At 36.2% G+C, this 15891-nt stretch overlaps 1 protein-coding gene across 6 annotated transcripts in view; it reads right to left on the bottom strand.

Annotated features, from left to right (window-relative positions):
• Positions 1-14940, bottom strand: part of ZCCHC7 (zinc finger CCHC-type containing 7) — a 208171-nt gene extending 193231 nt beyond the window's left edge. For 3 of the 6 annotated variants that reach the window (XR_010382720.1, XR_838367.3, XM_010995563.3), the window contains exons 1-2: positions 14803-14940; positions 9461-10091 (exon numbers count right to left, since the gene is read on the bottom strand). Coding sequence is in view for 4 of the 6 variants with exons in the window: in XM_010995563.3 (XP_010993865.1) it covers positions 9461-10067 (607 nt within the window). In the remaining 2 variants the exon portion in view is untranslated. Of the gene's footprint in view, positions 1-9460; positions 10092-14232; positions 14486-14556; positions 14759-14798 lie in introns of those variants that run through there. The other 3 variants (XM_010995562.3, XM_031450043.2, XM_031450044.2) reach the window with 3 other exon arrangements.
• Positions 14941-15891: the final 951 nt, after the last annotated feature.

Genomic DNA, 15891 nt, shown 5'->3' with positions numbered 1-15891 from the left:
ACCTTCTGATCATATTATCTATATATAAATTATATTTATCCTCTTAGACAAGTAATCTCTATATGCAACAGATTATAGCAAACAGCTACAGGAAAATTATATTTAAACACTCTTTACCGAGACATCAGGATTCAACTTCCTGTGACAATTAGATAAGAAGGAAAATGTTGCTATCTAATTGTATGCTTCTCCATTCAAAAAAAAAAAAAAAGTAGACTTGTAGATAAGATGACTAAGTAATATTTTTTTGGCAACTAAACTAAGTCAGTAGTTCAATAAACATGCTATCTTCTTATTAAGCAGTTTCCAACAAATTTACCATATCTTATATGAACATCAAATCAGTTTCTAAAAGAAATGTCAAGAAAAAAAAATAGTAAAATTTAATTCCCTCCCTAGGTACTTAACGCTATTGAAAAGAAAAGCTACTGTAAATGAACTTAGACTAAAAGTCATAAACTGACTTTGGAAGAACGCATACCTAAGTTGCTGATCAACAGTGAAATCACAGAAATTAGTGACATACAATATCAACATTCCAAAATGTTATTAAAATCCAACCCAAAGCTGCCTTAGCATTTCTGGGATTTCTAATGAGATTTTCAGTCTGCTGAACAATGGCCATAAAAGGCTTTCAAACTTCACTCCATTCACAAGTAAAGTTGAAATTGAACATTTTTATTTCTTCTCTCCCTATGACAACTTCACCATGGAACAGTGAATAACACAGCGCAAGTCATTATGCTAATTAGAAATTAAATAAAAAGATGCCCTCACAATAGTTAAGTGTAAGGTGACATGCTACAACTAGAGACACAGTTCAAAAGCAGCTTTAAGAATTGTGTAGTACAAGCTTACAAAAGCTGAAAACATCAGAGAGGGAGCTCTTTGGTGCTCTCAGTCACTGGAACTCTAGCATGTGGCCATTTTTCAATTATAAGAGAAATTAAACTATACATCAATGAGAAGTATATCAAATAGCAACCCACTCTTAATGACTTATTAGGCCATAAGATCTCTCAAGAAACTGTATTTACAGAAATTAAGCTAACTGGTTATCTGATGAATGCAGAAAGGGGGGAAAATACCACCTTTAAGATTTCAGGGCCATTGAAAGCAAGGTTTAACTTATTAATGTTTCCAAAATAACAGAATGTGCTTCTTTTCTCCATTAAAAGATGGTAAGGAAGAACACAAGCTATAAGAAGCCAAAGTTGTATTTTAAGACATGGCTGTACTTTGAACAACCCTGCATAAAATACACATTTTAAATAGCTGGTCATGTCCTTTGACCAACCCATAGCATCTGGTCCCTCTGAGAGAATTTTTCTATCCGCCATAAAGTTGCATAAAATATCCAATTTTTCTTAAAGGGAAAGAAAAAGCAGACATGAACAAGAAAACAGGTAGAAAACATTGGAACAAAATGACCAAGAAATCTTCCAACAGCATTATGAACATACACAGAACATAAATACCTTTCTCATTTAGGTTGAGGTGGCTTCTAAAAGGACATGTTATTAAAACATTTAATCATACCTAGTCACATACTAAACCATTAATTAAACATTAATGGTACCATACAGTCTTAGGGTTTCCAGCTTTTATTCTTCCTCTTTGCATTTAACCTGAACTTTAAATCCTATCCATTCTTCAAGACTCGGTTCAAAGGGCTACTTCTCAATTCTGTTGCGTACTTTGCCTATCCACAGTAATCTTTTTAAAAAAGTCTATTACATTCATCTGAAAATGATTATGTACTGTGCCGGGGCATCTCTTATATTTGTAGAAACGTATTTAACTCTAGTTTTACAGTGAACTTGCCATACTGTCATGCATTTTAAGGTTTTTAAAGGCAGGGACTACATAGCAATTCTCAAATCCCATCACCTTAGTTGTATAGTGACATGTACACTGTTAGCATCCAATAAGTAATTATTGGATTAATTTAAAGACTTCAGATTTAGGTTTTAGCTAGTAGATCACAAAATGTCACCAAATCAAATAAAATTTATTGAAATAAAGTGCCATACAAGAGACATGTTGTTCAAAAACAACTTGGGTTCACAAAAACACTTGAAAACTTTTTTGAAAAGCAAGTGGAAGCTATGTGCCCATGCTTGTCACAGTAATAGTAAATTCCTCTTACTTGTCAAAACTCTTCCCAACTATATTAGTCTATCCATTGTCTCATTTTGGCTTATAAACTTAATGAAATAAAATGTATTATTTTACCAATAAAGGAATTAAGTTACCCAAAGTCACAGCATCAACTGTGGAGCTGTAACAGACCTAGTAGCCACCACTGATTGAGAACCTACGTCCGTTACCTCATTTTAGAAGTAAACTTTAAACTGAGAACTGAGAGGGATGATAAGGCATTAGCCAGACAAGGTAGAAACTGATCCAGGCATATGTAAAGACCCAGATCAAATAAAATATGACATATTTGAAAAACTGAAATTCAAATAGGTAACTCACTCTACTCCAATTTTAATTAGTTATCAAGTCTTGGTTGAGTGCCTAATAAATACCAGGGATTCAGCAATTGCCTCTAGATGAGTTTTTCATCCTCTGAAATTATATCCAAAACTTTATATGTATATTTTTTAGGGCTGAAAGTGACTTGACAGAAAAAACAGTTAAAAGACTTACTGTGCTAAATCATTAAAAGCCATAATTTTACTTCAATTTCAAAAGCTGTGATTTTATTTCACTAAAGCCATAATTTCACTTCAGCCTCCTATAGTACTATATAAAGAGCACTACTCTGTACACGAAGGGCGAACTTCAATTAAATTCACCCAAAATTTGCGAGGTATCCACTATGTGCCAAATGCTGACAAACTAAAAGAACAATGCGCCAAACTGTACATACCGAGGGAGTTCTACATTAATGTAAAATTCTACACCATATACTAGGAACTAATAAGGTTTCTTCAACTTTCAAAAATGTTATACTCTTCATTCTTCAAAAGGTAATTTCTTTTAAAATCTGAAACTATGTAATTTTTTGCTAAATCTAAATCTTTCAAAATTACTAAATGAGAACAAAACAAGACCAGGAATACATACACAGCATGATTCTGAAATTGGACTGAGACTACTATACATTTGTTTAAAATACATTTTTAAACTGTAACAAGTATACTATTCATCAACTACATAAAATTACTATTCATTCACTTCCAAAAAGTATTTGTTACATGCCTAATGTGTCCAGCTCAGATAAGTGTAGAAGACACAAAAATAGTCCACAGTTCTAGAAATGAGAAATGTCTTTACATACGACTATGGACTGATCTCCGGTATACATTGTTAACAGAAAAAAAAAAAAAAAAAAAAAAAAGGCAGAGCAAAGTGTAGATAATATGCTACTGTTTGTTTCAAGAGGGTGGGTGAATATGAAGTTATATACATATTTGCTTTTTTTTTTAATGTAAGGACAAACCATCAATTTCCTTTTAACAGTTACCCCTAAGAGGAAGAGTGGGAACAAGATGAAGACTGGACAGAAAATAGACTTCTCTCAATATATTTTACCTTGTCTTGTTGATTTGAAATCTTATAAACATTTTACATAATTATGAAACAAACTGAATTTCAAAAGGTAATACTGAAAAATAACATATGAAAAGCAAAATGAAACAAATGAACCTATCTATGCATCTAGTTGACAGCACAGTCACAGGAAGAGAAACCTGCATTTAATCAAGCTTCTATATCTAACTACCAATTCACAGGAAACAAAGGAACAGTGGAGTATATTAAATATCACAAAATTCAGAGTCAGGAAATTCTAGAGGAGAAACAACCCAGTTAGTATAACAATTAAATTACAAGGAAAAGAAGCGGGGAGGGTATAGCTCAAGTGGTAGAGTGTATGCTTAGCATGCAAGAGGTCCTGGGTTCAATCCCTGGTACCTCCCCTAAAAAAACAAAAATGTAAACCTAATTACCTCCCCCACAAAAGAAAAAAGAAAAAAAATTATAAGGAAAAGAGACAAAACATACAAGGAGATAAAGGAAGAACCTATAGATTAAAGGACACTTATCACCCAATTACAATAAATGGTTCTTATTCAAATAAACTGTAAGGAAAAAAAATTAATTAAACAGGGAAATCTGAAGGCTAACTGATTATTTAATGATAAAAGAATTACTTGTAATTTGTTTAGGTATGATAATGTTTCTTAAAAATAATCTTTATCTTTCAGAAATACATATTGAAATATATAATGTTATGTATATGTATACAAATGAATGAATGAAATGATGTCTGTGATTTGCTTCAAAATAATACAAGGGCATGGAGTTATAGATAAGAAAAGATTGGTCTTAAGTTGACAATCATTGAAGCTAGTTTATGGGACACTGAGTCCACTAAGATTCTGTTTTTGTATACTTTAAAATTTCCATAATAAAAAATTAACAAAGAGTTAACAATTACTCCTAGAGCTAATAATATTCCTTCCCTGTGCAGGAAAATAAGTTGCTGATTATTCCTGTATAATTCCTACAGAACTTATTATCTCTCCCCATCATTTGGCTATCTTATACAATAGTTCTCCCCAAACTTGAGACCCCCTTCACAAATTAAAAAACATGCTGATTTCCTTTGGTGCATCTTTTCTTCAACCAAGAGATCTACCTTTCTAGTATCTAAGAATTGCAAGTCACTCCTACTGGGGTAATAAATAAAAGAAAGTAAAGGATGAGAATTTTAAAAGGAAGACAAATGATAGAGCAGGCATAAAGAAGTCTCAGGAAAGAGTGAAGAAAAGTGAAGGAATGATGACTAGACCCTAGAAATAAACTCCTACCCACCTCAGTAGAGAGAGCTGAGAGCCACATGTAACAGGCACTGAAGGCCTATGCTTTGGTGTGAATGTACTACAAGCAAAGCCCTCATCATAAAGCTGTATGTACTGAGGAAGGCTTAGGTGAGCACACTACCTAACTGCTGCATCCCCAAGGCTTCAACGGATCCTAAGGAAGCTAATCAACAACTTCAAATTAGAAAATCAGAAAAGTACTGAACATTTAGAGAAAGAACAGAAAGGGGAAAAAATGCCTCCCAGTTGTACATTATCTGCCTGATTGTGTATTCTAATTGTGTATTAAAGCAAAACATTTATATATCTCACTGGAACTAAAGTAATGGGAAAGATCCTCACATTTCCACAGAACAAGAGTGGTGCTGCACTCATTACTACAAATTTAACAACAGTAAATGGAAAATATGGATGCAATTACATAGTCCTTCATACTTTCATGTACTACCTCAAATTCACTAATCCCATTTTTTATTAAGTGTTAAGTTTTCAACCGTATCTATTCCCAAGATTTTAAGGGACTTAACTCCCATGGTTAAAAGGAGGCTTCCATAAATTACTTGAGCTTCTTATTATATTTCGTCTCTTCAGTGAAACACTAAGCCACTTAAGGCTAAAACTATGTCTTTTACTACTTTAAATCCCTTCTATGTATTCTGCATGGAGTAGATGCTAACTAAATGTTTGGTCATTTAACATTTAACGAAAAACAAAGTAATATACACAGCAAAGAATTACTCTAAATATTATAATAAGGCTTCTGAGGAAAAGACCTGCCTTCAACAGGTTGCTAATCACTTCTATCGTATTGATATTTCAAATATGCCACAGTTCGAGGGGTTTGGAAAGGAAGAGGAACAGTACACAAAATCATTATTGTTGCTGTTTAACAATCATCATCATTTCAAAAGTATGCCAGAATTTCCACAAACTTCCACTGATGTGAAAATATCTTCTCTCTAAAGACTATTATACAAACTGAGCCAGATCTACCCCCAGACCTATTTATGAATAGGATAATAATGATTAGAAAGTAACAACACACTCAAATAGGCATCGGTACTGAATATACTGCTTATTAACTGGAAAGAAATAGGATTATGGCATTGGCAGGTCAAGGAAACAAAATAGGGGATATATATTTGAATATTTGTAAGTTTGTAAGAGTCAAGCAAGTTAATTTGCAGAATTGCACAATTTGTTCAATTTGACTAGAACAAAAAACAGTAAGGAAAATTTTCCATATGGATAGTAGGAACATACACTGAATGTCTGGAATCAAGAATTACTTGGAATTACTTAGGTCTTGAATCAAATATTTTTACCAACATTGCAGGAAAAAAGTGAAACAAATTTATACATTACATACACATGAAACTCAAAAGAAATATATACCTATAAGAATGAACTAGTTTCTAAAAACTTAAATGGATGAAAACATATAAGGAAAATCTGATGCAAAAAAAGCCATTCCAAAAAAACATAAGCCAACAGAAGCAACAACTATAAAAAAACAAATACTAGAAAAAAAGCTAAGAAATAACAAAGAGCGTACTAGTAAATCAAACTGAAATGTGCAACATGATAAGTCATATAAAAACCACTGCAGTTAGTTGGAACCCTCATACATTACCGGTGGGGTGGGGTATAATGGTGCAACCACTGCGGAAAAGTTTTGCAATTCCTCAAAAACTGAAATACAGAAATGCCAGAATCCCATTCCTAGTTTATACCCAAAAGAATACCCAAAACAAGATTCAAATAAATACTTGTACATGAATGTTCACAGCAGCACTATTCACAACAGCCAAAAGGTGGAAAGAACACAAATGTCCATCAACAGATGAATGGATAAACAAAATGTATATACAGACAATGGAGTATTATTCAGCCTTAAAAAGGAATGAAGTACTGATACTTGCTACAATATGCATAAGCCTCCAAAACATTATACTAACTGAAAGAAGCCAGACACAAAAGGTCACATATTGAATGATTCTATTTACATGAAATATCTAGAATAGGTAAACCCTAAGAGACAGAAAGCAGATTTGTGGTTGTCAGGGTCTGGGGCAGGAGGGAATAAGGAGTAACTGTTCAATGGGTACAAGGTTACCTTGGGATGTGGTGAAAATGTTTTGGGGTTTTCCTTGGTTGTGATGAAAATGTTCTGGAACTAGAGGAGCTAATAGTTCTATAACATTGTGAATATCCTAAATGTCACCAAATTGAACCTTCAAAATGGTTAATCTTATGTTAATTTCACCTCAATAAAAATACAAATACCATAAACACAAATATCCCACCCCCAACCCAAATGCAGTTCAAGAATAGCCATATTTCTTATTGTGTTTATACTGTAAAATACTAAAATTGTTTTCCAGAGACTTCTCTACATACCTGATTACCAGCTTCCTTTTCTTCATTCCTAAAAGACATACCTAAGTCCATCAGTCCCTTACCTCTAGAATTCTCAATTCCATATGGCTCTCCTACCTTTTATCCGATTCTCACCAGCCCTCTTCAATCCCTTTCATTTTGCCCTGAGAAACCCTAGTTCTATTGTAAGCCACCATCCAGTTAACCTGCTCCTCTTTCTGTGGAAAGATAAACTTTCTTTTAAATTCATCAAGTTTTTCAGTATGTAAATTTGAAATGACAATGAGATACCCAAATGGAAATATTCAGCATGGTGGACATGGAGAACTTAAATTCAAGAAAAGTGGTTGATCATTATGAACACATTAGTATTTGATAAAACTAGGTGTCACGTTAAGGGAAGGCAATTTAGAGAAAGAATAGGCTAACTGCTTGTTTTGACCTTCTGTAATGTTTTGCAAAACTGTGGATCATTTGGTTTCTGTCATCTTGCCCCAGGTATTACTGGGAAAAGTTATAAAATCCTTCAAAGTGAGTTCATTACAAGTTCATACTGTTTCCATTTTGATTGAATACTACTTCTAAGCAATCTTTTTATTCTCTTATTGTTGACTTGTTAGTGCAATGATTTCAGCCTAGGAGCTTCAGACTCCTGAGGAGCTGTAGAATCAACCCAATGTGTAGCCAGAGGGATGCATTAATTATATAAGGACATATATGTGGGAGACAGGCCTTATATTTTTCAAATGTGCAGACAATGCTGTGGTTAATAAAATACAAAGTCACACATGAGAGTACTGGTTAGTTTTTTGCTAATATGTATTTTTTCAATTAACAAATACTAAAAATATAACCTTAGTCACCTGGTGGGTCTACAAATTGTTCTAAAGTTAAAGAGGTTGTCATCTTCAAAATATTGGGAACCACACCTAAGACTACTCCTTGTAGCACCTAAGCTTCTAAGTATCCCCTGCCCACTTCCACTTTCATTTTCCCAAGAAAATCAAACACATCCTCACAAATTCCCTCATCTGCCTCAATCCACCTGAATTTATTCTTTCTTCTCTACCTCTATAAATATTTGGTAATTTAGCAATTAAATGCCTCCTTCCTTCTAAGACTAACTCAGACACATATACCTGATCCCATCTCTTACTTACCTCCGCCACCCCAATCCATCAAATGGGTTTAATCTTGCCTTCAAAAGGTTTTCCCCTTCTACTTAAAAACATTATCAAATCTCTTATTCTGACAAAAACTTTACTTGATTCTGCTCTATTTTCTAGCTACTATTCTATGTATTTTCTTCCTTTTGCTGTCAGATCCTCAGAGCTGGCTTATCACAGCCTGAGCCAGACATCAATTTTGTAAATAAGATTCTGCTGAAATAGCCATCCCATTTCTTCAGGTATCATGGCTGCTTTCCTACAACAAGGGCAGTTAAGTAGTTAGGAGATCCTATGGCCTCGAAACCTAAAAATATTTCATCTGGCTCCTTAAAAAAAAACTTTGTCAATCTCTGGGGCTCCAAAGCATTATCTATATTCAACACCACCAATTCCTCTGAGGACAGGTGAGGACAGTTAAACATTTGGGAGCACCAGTAAAGTACCATAAGGGCATTTCAAGACCATCAATTTTACAACAATGTACAGGGAAGATATAAAAGAAAACCATTTAGGATAAACCATTTGCATTCTTTCCTACAGCCTACTGTAGACTTACAGCTTTTCATAGTTTCCTACCTCACAAACTATGAAGTTTCTAAAAATCTTAACACTAATTCCATATCTTCTGTGTACCAGGCATTCTGCGTGCTTGCTATCTGGCTAACTCCTAGTAAGCAAATCAATCAGGAAGAGGCAGAACCAACAGTGTTGGCAAATGAGAGCACAGGGCCAATGTCAGAGGTGGATGGAGTACTCACCTGTGGTACCAAGCAGAGAGAGAGGGGAACTAAGATTTCAGGTCCAGAAATGGCTCTAGCCAAACAGAGGAAGCAGTTATGAATTTGCTTACAGCAGAAGCAGAGTGTCTTTGATATTGTGACATACTCTTTCTGACGTTCAGACAGACCACCATTAAAGTAGCCATTGGTAAAAGAGTCTCATGAGAAACAAGCCAAAAAACAAGACCAAAAGGTGAGGAATTAAATGGAGCAGACCCTATTGGTCTTTTGTCTCCAAAAAGCAGTCTTCCTTATTAAAGATGATACTACTTTTCAAAATGGCCAATATGATACTAACCTTCATTAACAGACTTTTCACATCCCACAAGATTGAGAAGGATATCATCATCTTTATCATCAACTTCACATCCCAGCAACATCCAGCTTTCAACGTTTTCACTTTCTGAAATGGTACTCTCCTCCTCTTCACTTGAACTGACCTCTATAATCATGACCTCTTGGATTGTACCTGATCGCTCTCCAGGTTTAGTCTTCTCGATATCCCTCTTGCACTTCTTATCTGCCATCTCATTAGAATGAAGAGAAGCAGAAGGACCTTGGGTCTTTTCTTTTGTGTGAACTCTAAAATTCTTTCTTTTACATTTGTAAATACTATCTTCATCAGACAGTGTGATGACGTCTGACCCATCAGATAGCTGGATGACCTCACTATCTGAAAGGATAATTAAGCTCTTCTGATTTGGCTTACTACTGAATGATTCAGAATTCCCAGAGTTCTTCTCTTCATGTTCTTCCTCCATGATGACATCATCAAGATCTTGGGCATAATGAACTTGGCTGTAGAGCTGAAATTCCACCTCACTATCAACACTCAGTTCACTAGATGATTCTTCACGATAAAGGTCATCTTCATATGCTTCTATAGTCTCATAACCACCAAACATAATGGAAAGTCAGTAATCTTGATGCTGTAAAAGAGAAAGTGATAAAAAGAATATATTTTAACAGCTCAGATCATGCCTGTTTAGTGCATAATGATGTCACCTCTTAATTTCTATGAAGGCCATCACTTTTCTCAATGATATATTAAAATACCTTTTTCTCTCAAAGTAGTACCACTTCTCAAGGATTTCTAAATTGTTATGACCTACTCTAATAATGCCCACCCCTCCCATATGACAATTACTACCAACAAGTTGAGTTATAGTTATTAATGGAAATGTCATATTTCACAAGTATGTTGAAAAGGAAAAACAGAGTGAGATCTCCTGTTTCAGACACCTAACACTTCCCCAAAGTGTTAAAAATCACAAAAATACTTTAAGTCATTCGCACTACTGTTCCATCCATTCTTCATCTTTTCCCTGGTTCTGTATCTCACCTTTTTAGGTATACATTCTCAGACAGGAATTTTACTTCAACTATGACTAAAATCCACAAAAGGACACAATTATCATATTTACTGTTTGGATGTAGTTTTTTTATTCTCAGTTAAAAAAATTAATCTCATAGCCTTCTGATCCTTGACCAAAAGAATACATAAAAACACCTGATAAACCTAGCTACTTCTCTACTAGCTATAAAGATGTGTATAAAATACAAACTAATCACCTAAAATCGAGGTAAAACTCGCTTTCGGCGCACTTTACTTTCTTACTATGAGCATATTAAATCCCACTCATCCTTCAACTCAGTTTAAATGTCACTTCCTCATGGAAGCTTTCCTTGACCCACCATACTAAACTGTCAACCCTTTATAGTTTCCACAGCACTTTATACATTTCATAACATTCACATTTCTAATTACTAATGCAATGTAAATCTCCCACAAACACAAATCACATACCCTAGGAGGGCAGGAACTATATGCACTTTGTTAAACAATGGATTCCCAAAGCCAAGCAGAGTAAACAGTATTCTGCAGGATCTCTACAAATGTCTGTTGAATTAATGAATGAATAAATGAACAATTTCATCAAACATTTGTTCTTCAGTTCTAATAAATCTAATATGTGCCTAAAATATGGAAGTTATGATGAGATGAATTTTGTAGTTGTCTCCAACTACTCTGAATAGCCTCATATCATCAACCAAAAATCTACACAGGTGTTTCAATTAAGTACTGATGGAATATTGATCAAGATAAGAACTCTGGGGGAAAAAAACACTTATTTTTGTTAAAAAAAAAAATCTGGAACAGTCTAGAGGACAATAACAATGACAATTTATTCTTTCCACTCTACTTTTAGCTATACAGATATAATTTAGAAAGGCTAATTGTTTTCTTAGTTTACCAATTCTCTGCCCAAAATGTCCAGGTACTTTTGATGACAGAAGCTACTGTCTCCAAGAATCAAATGAACAGGAACCAAAAAATGTACTACACTCATGCTGGAGTTTCTTGTTTTACAGAAATAAAGAAACCAACTTTTGCTGTACACCTTAAACTTATACAGTGTTATACATCAATTATATCTCAGTAAAGCTGGTTGGGGAAAAGATGATTAAGTTCTGAGTTAACAATGTACTGTATACTTGAGATCTGCTGAGAAGATTAATCTTAAATAATCTAACAACAACAAAAAAAGATAAATATGTGAGGGGACAGATGTGTTAACTAAACTTAATACAGTAACCATTTCACAAAATATACATATTTTAAATCACGTTGTACACCTTAAACTTACACAGTGTCATTTACCAATATATCTCAATAAAGGTAGGGGGGAAAGCCCCAACATTTAGTGTCTTTTTTCTTTCTAAAAGGTATAAGATATCTATTCCCTTTTTGCAAATGTCCTTCAGGTTGCTATGCTGTTGTTGTCATACAAGTTGAATGTGGCTGTCTGAATAATAATGCTCATATCATTTATCAGTTTATATTGAAATGTTAGCCTCAGAGGAATTCAAATAAAAGATGAATCCTTTCCTTTTTATTTAATAGGTAAATTAATTCTAAAAGAAGTCAAAGGAATTATGCTTCCTTCAAAATCCTCACTGGACCCATCCTGAGGATCCAGTGTGGACTTAAGATAAAACATAATTCCAGTGCAGCACAGAAAAAATTAAAGAGCTAAATTACAGAGTTACAAATTTGTACTACTCTTGGAGCCATCCCAAAGGAAAGGGATTAAGAATAGAGCCATAGGCACACCTGTGAATATATGCCAAAAATAAACTACAGAAATAAAATAAAAACTGACTTCCTCGGGCCTAAGGGTTTATCTCTTTCCCTGAAATGTAGAAAAATGAATTTAACAATTTAGCCCCTATGGCCTTTAAGAGGATTTTGTACCTTCTGTACTTGAAAATTGTGCTCAGCATAACCTGCTCTTCTATTTATGTAGCTTATGTATGCCAGAGTTAAGGTTTGCCTGAGGCTGTTTTGGTTTATGTTACTACTTTAATTATATTCAAGTGCATTTAATTTACTTTTTAATGTACACTAAGAGGACGAATATGAAAAAAGTATATACAAATGTGTATATATATATATGTCTTGATTCAGAAGGATTTCTCAGCTTTTTGATCATTGTACACAATTCTCAAGGATACTTAGCTAAGTAATATAAAGCCCCTATGGAAGTCACGAAATTTTAAATCTGGAAGAGACCTTTCAGATTATCTCATAAAACCTTCTCAATTTATATATAAGGAAACTGAGGTACAAAGAGATAAGGAGGTCTATCCAAAATTATTTAGCTGGTTAGGAACATAGCTAAAACTGATTCATATTTCACTGACTACTCAGACAAGTATTCACTAAGATTTTAAAAATTAATAATTTCAAATAAAGATTTTTTAAAAACCTCCCTTCAAAGATATATTTGCGTTGGTTCTAACACCTAAATTTACCTCACAAATATCCATTTTACTTCCCAGTGGAATATAAAAACTGTGAAAGGTATTTTAATTGGAAAGAAAAGCATAACATTTGAACTCGTCAGCCTACATCCAAGAGCCTCCCAAAGACTCTTTGGTACCCAAAGACTATAGCAATCCCATGACCAAAAAAGATGGCTCTTACATAGGAACTTAAAATATCAGTTTGGGACTAAAACTTATCTGAAGAATTTAAATGGCTTAACAAACATAAAACAGCTATAGAGAATAACTGTAAAGGCTCTCACCATTCAAAAGTGGGAGCAATATTCATTCACTGTTCTTAAACTAGACAACTTAAGGGTTATTTAAGCTTCCAGATTTTACTATACAATCTTTAAAACCAATACTTCTGCTCAGTCTATCAACTGATCATTCCAGACGTTTTGCTCTTGTCTTCAATGACTTTAAGCCTAGATGTTTCTTCTTGATGAGATGGTTATTCATCTCAAGGAGATTTAAATCAAATTCACAGCTTGATTTTAAGCCACGTTTTCATTAAAACGTGATTAATAGTTTAATTTCAACGAAAAATTACTCATAGTGAGTTATCCTGACAGTAACAGATTTGAAACACCGTTGTCTCTAGTGTTAAAATTTCTGTCCACTCTTCAAATGTGACTTTCACTTTGAAGTAAATCTGTGATAGCGAATCCAAATGTGTGAAACAATGGTCAATATAGAAAGAGGAAGACAGAATACAAGTTGTTGATGGGAGAAAATTGTGTTAAATTTATTCAGACAAGTCCAGTTGTTCTTGATATAAAGTCTTCTTATGATAACTAATCCTATTTCAAAACACTTTCTTCATCTTTCCCTCAGACCTTTTTCATTTTGCTACGTAGTATTTTATCCTTGTAACTATTTTACAGCCCTCACTTCCACTTCTTCCTCAGTTCATTCCCCACCCTCAGATTCTCATGAAAACTGCGGCAGTGAACTGTCCCCTAAGCACAATACCTGTCTAAAATATACATATAGCCTAAGTATTCAAAACACAAAGTCAAGAGTTTTGGGAGGGACCTGAAAGTCATTAAATTGAACGCTCATTTTATACATAAGAGAAATGGGCTCTGAGACATTTGTTTAGCCACTGGGTCTAAAAGATCTCCTAATTCAACCCTGTAATGTGAAATTAAGGTAAGTTCAGCCTGAAGAGATTTCTACAATCACCGGCGCGAGTCGGTGGTGGAGCCGCGTCTAGAACTCGGGCCTGCTGACTCTCACCCAGTCAATTCACTATATCCGCAGCTCTTAAAGTTGAAGTTAACAGCCGGCTCTCATGAGGTGAGGGATAACACAGTCCAAGTCTCCCTGTTTTACATGCGGGAAGGGTCTCATGTCCCGAAATTTTTCTGGTCCCACAGCTGCAGCTATTGCTTGTGACAGCTGAGGCTGAAGCTAGCCCAGGACTGTTCCGTCCTCAAAGGCCGAGCTCCCTTTGCGTTTAGCTGACTGACCGGCTTCCCTAAAAGACAAGGGAATCTTAGGGACGGGGGGAGGTAAAATAGGAAGAAACGGCACCCCCATCGAGGCCATGGGCGCCCAGACCTTTCTGAACCACCACCTCAGGCCTTGGAAGAGCAGGCAGAAGCGGACACCCCAGCGAGTCAGCCGAGTCGCGTGCGGCAGAACTCGACTTGAGAGGCCACCAGCCGAGTCCCACTACAAGTGAGGAACGGGGAACGCGGAGGCCGGCGAAGGGACACGCGCTAGTTCCACAGCCCAGAGGGCGAGGCGGAGGGGAGGCAGGGGTATCCCGGCCGCGGACGGCTCGGGTCCATCACACATACTCACTGCCGCGGCTGCGACCAGGAAGCACCAACCAGGAACCAAAACGCGTAAAGGGACGGGGAGGGGCGAGGACAAATGAGGTAAGGAAAGCGCGTCCGCGCGGACCCGGGAGGAGGGAAGGCACTTCCGGGGAAAACACAACTCCCGGGAGTCGTCTTCCGTCCCCGCCCACCCGCCGGACCTTCCAAGCGCATGCGTAGTAACTGTTAACCCTTTCCCTTCCCTGCTGATAATCTTTTGGTTCACCTTTCTTGCTTTGCTCTTTCACCTCCACAGCTTGTTTCAGAGACCCTAGGGCACACCATATTTGAATGACTTGCACGGTAGAGATGCTACTTATCGAGCGAAACCGGGGAGGGCTAACACCTTTCTGTGCCCGCAAAAAAAAAACTACATCTCCCACGATGCTTCAGGGTGGCTCCTAGGCCGGGCTCCGCCTCCTTGCTTGACCTCTGGGGACACTCCCCAAGTGCCACGTGGCGCGGGACCTGAGCCGTAACCCCGGTAGGGGACGAGGGCCGGTAGGGCAGGCGATTTGGCTGACAGACCCGGGGAACCCCAGCAAGGGAGAAGCCTCTTTGAGAGCGCCTGGCTTCTAGATCCTTCTCTCTTGAGCTGGGTGACCTTAGGCAGGTCTCTTCCACTTCTAGGTTGAAGTTGAACTTAGTTTACACTGGGGCGCTTCCGGCTCTTTTTTTCCTAGAACACAAGGCAACAGATTTAACTCTTTGTGAACCTTGAAGAGCTGCACTGTTGCTAAAGGTAGAAGTCAATACTGGTCTCTCGGAAGCCCCCAGAGGCAACAGATTGTGTTGGGAGACTCTGGCTTTTGTTCTTCTTACACCTTGTTTTGATAGTTGGTAGTAATAAACCCAACTGTACAACTTTACAAATAAGGAAATACTTTATCACTTCATCAGCCCTTGGCAACAGTCTTGAAAGATAAGCTTGACATTATTTTTGCCAATGTTCAATTAACGTCTGTTAAGAGCCAGGCAGTACTAGCAATTGCAAATAGAGTGTTAAATTTTTGAAGTCTCTGGTCTCATAGAGCTACAGTCTACCTGGGAAAGCAGAATACAGATACCTTGC

This window comes from Camelus dromedarius, chromosome 10, assembly GCF_036321535.1.
Source record: "Camelus dromedarius isolate mCamDro1 chromosome 10, mCamDro1.pat, whole genome shotgun sequence".
NCBI lineage: Eukaryota > Metazoa > Chordata > Mammalia > Artiodactyla > Camelidae > Camelus > Camelus dromedarius.
This window is presented reverse-complemented; position numbering and strand designations above follow the sequence as displayed.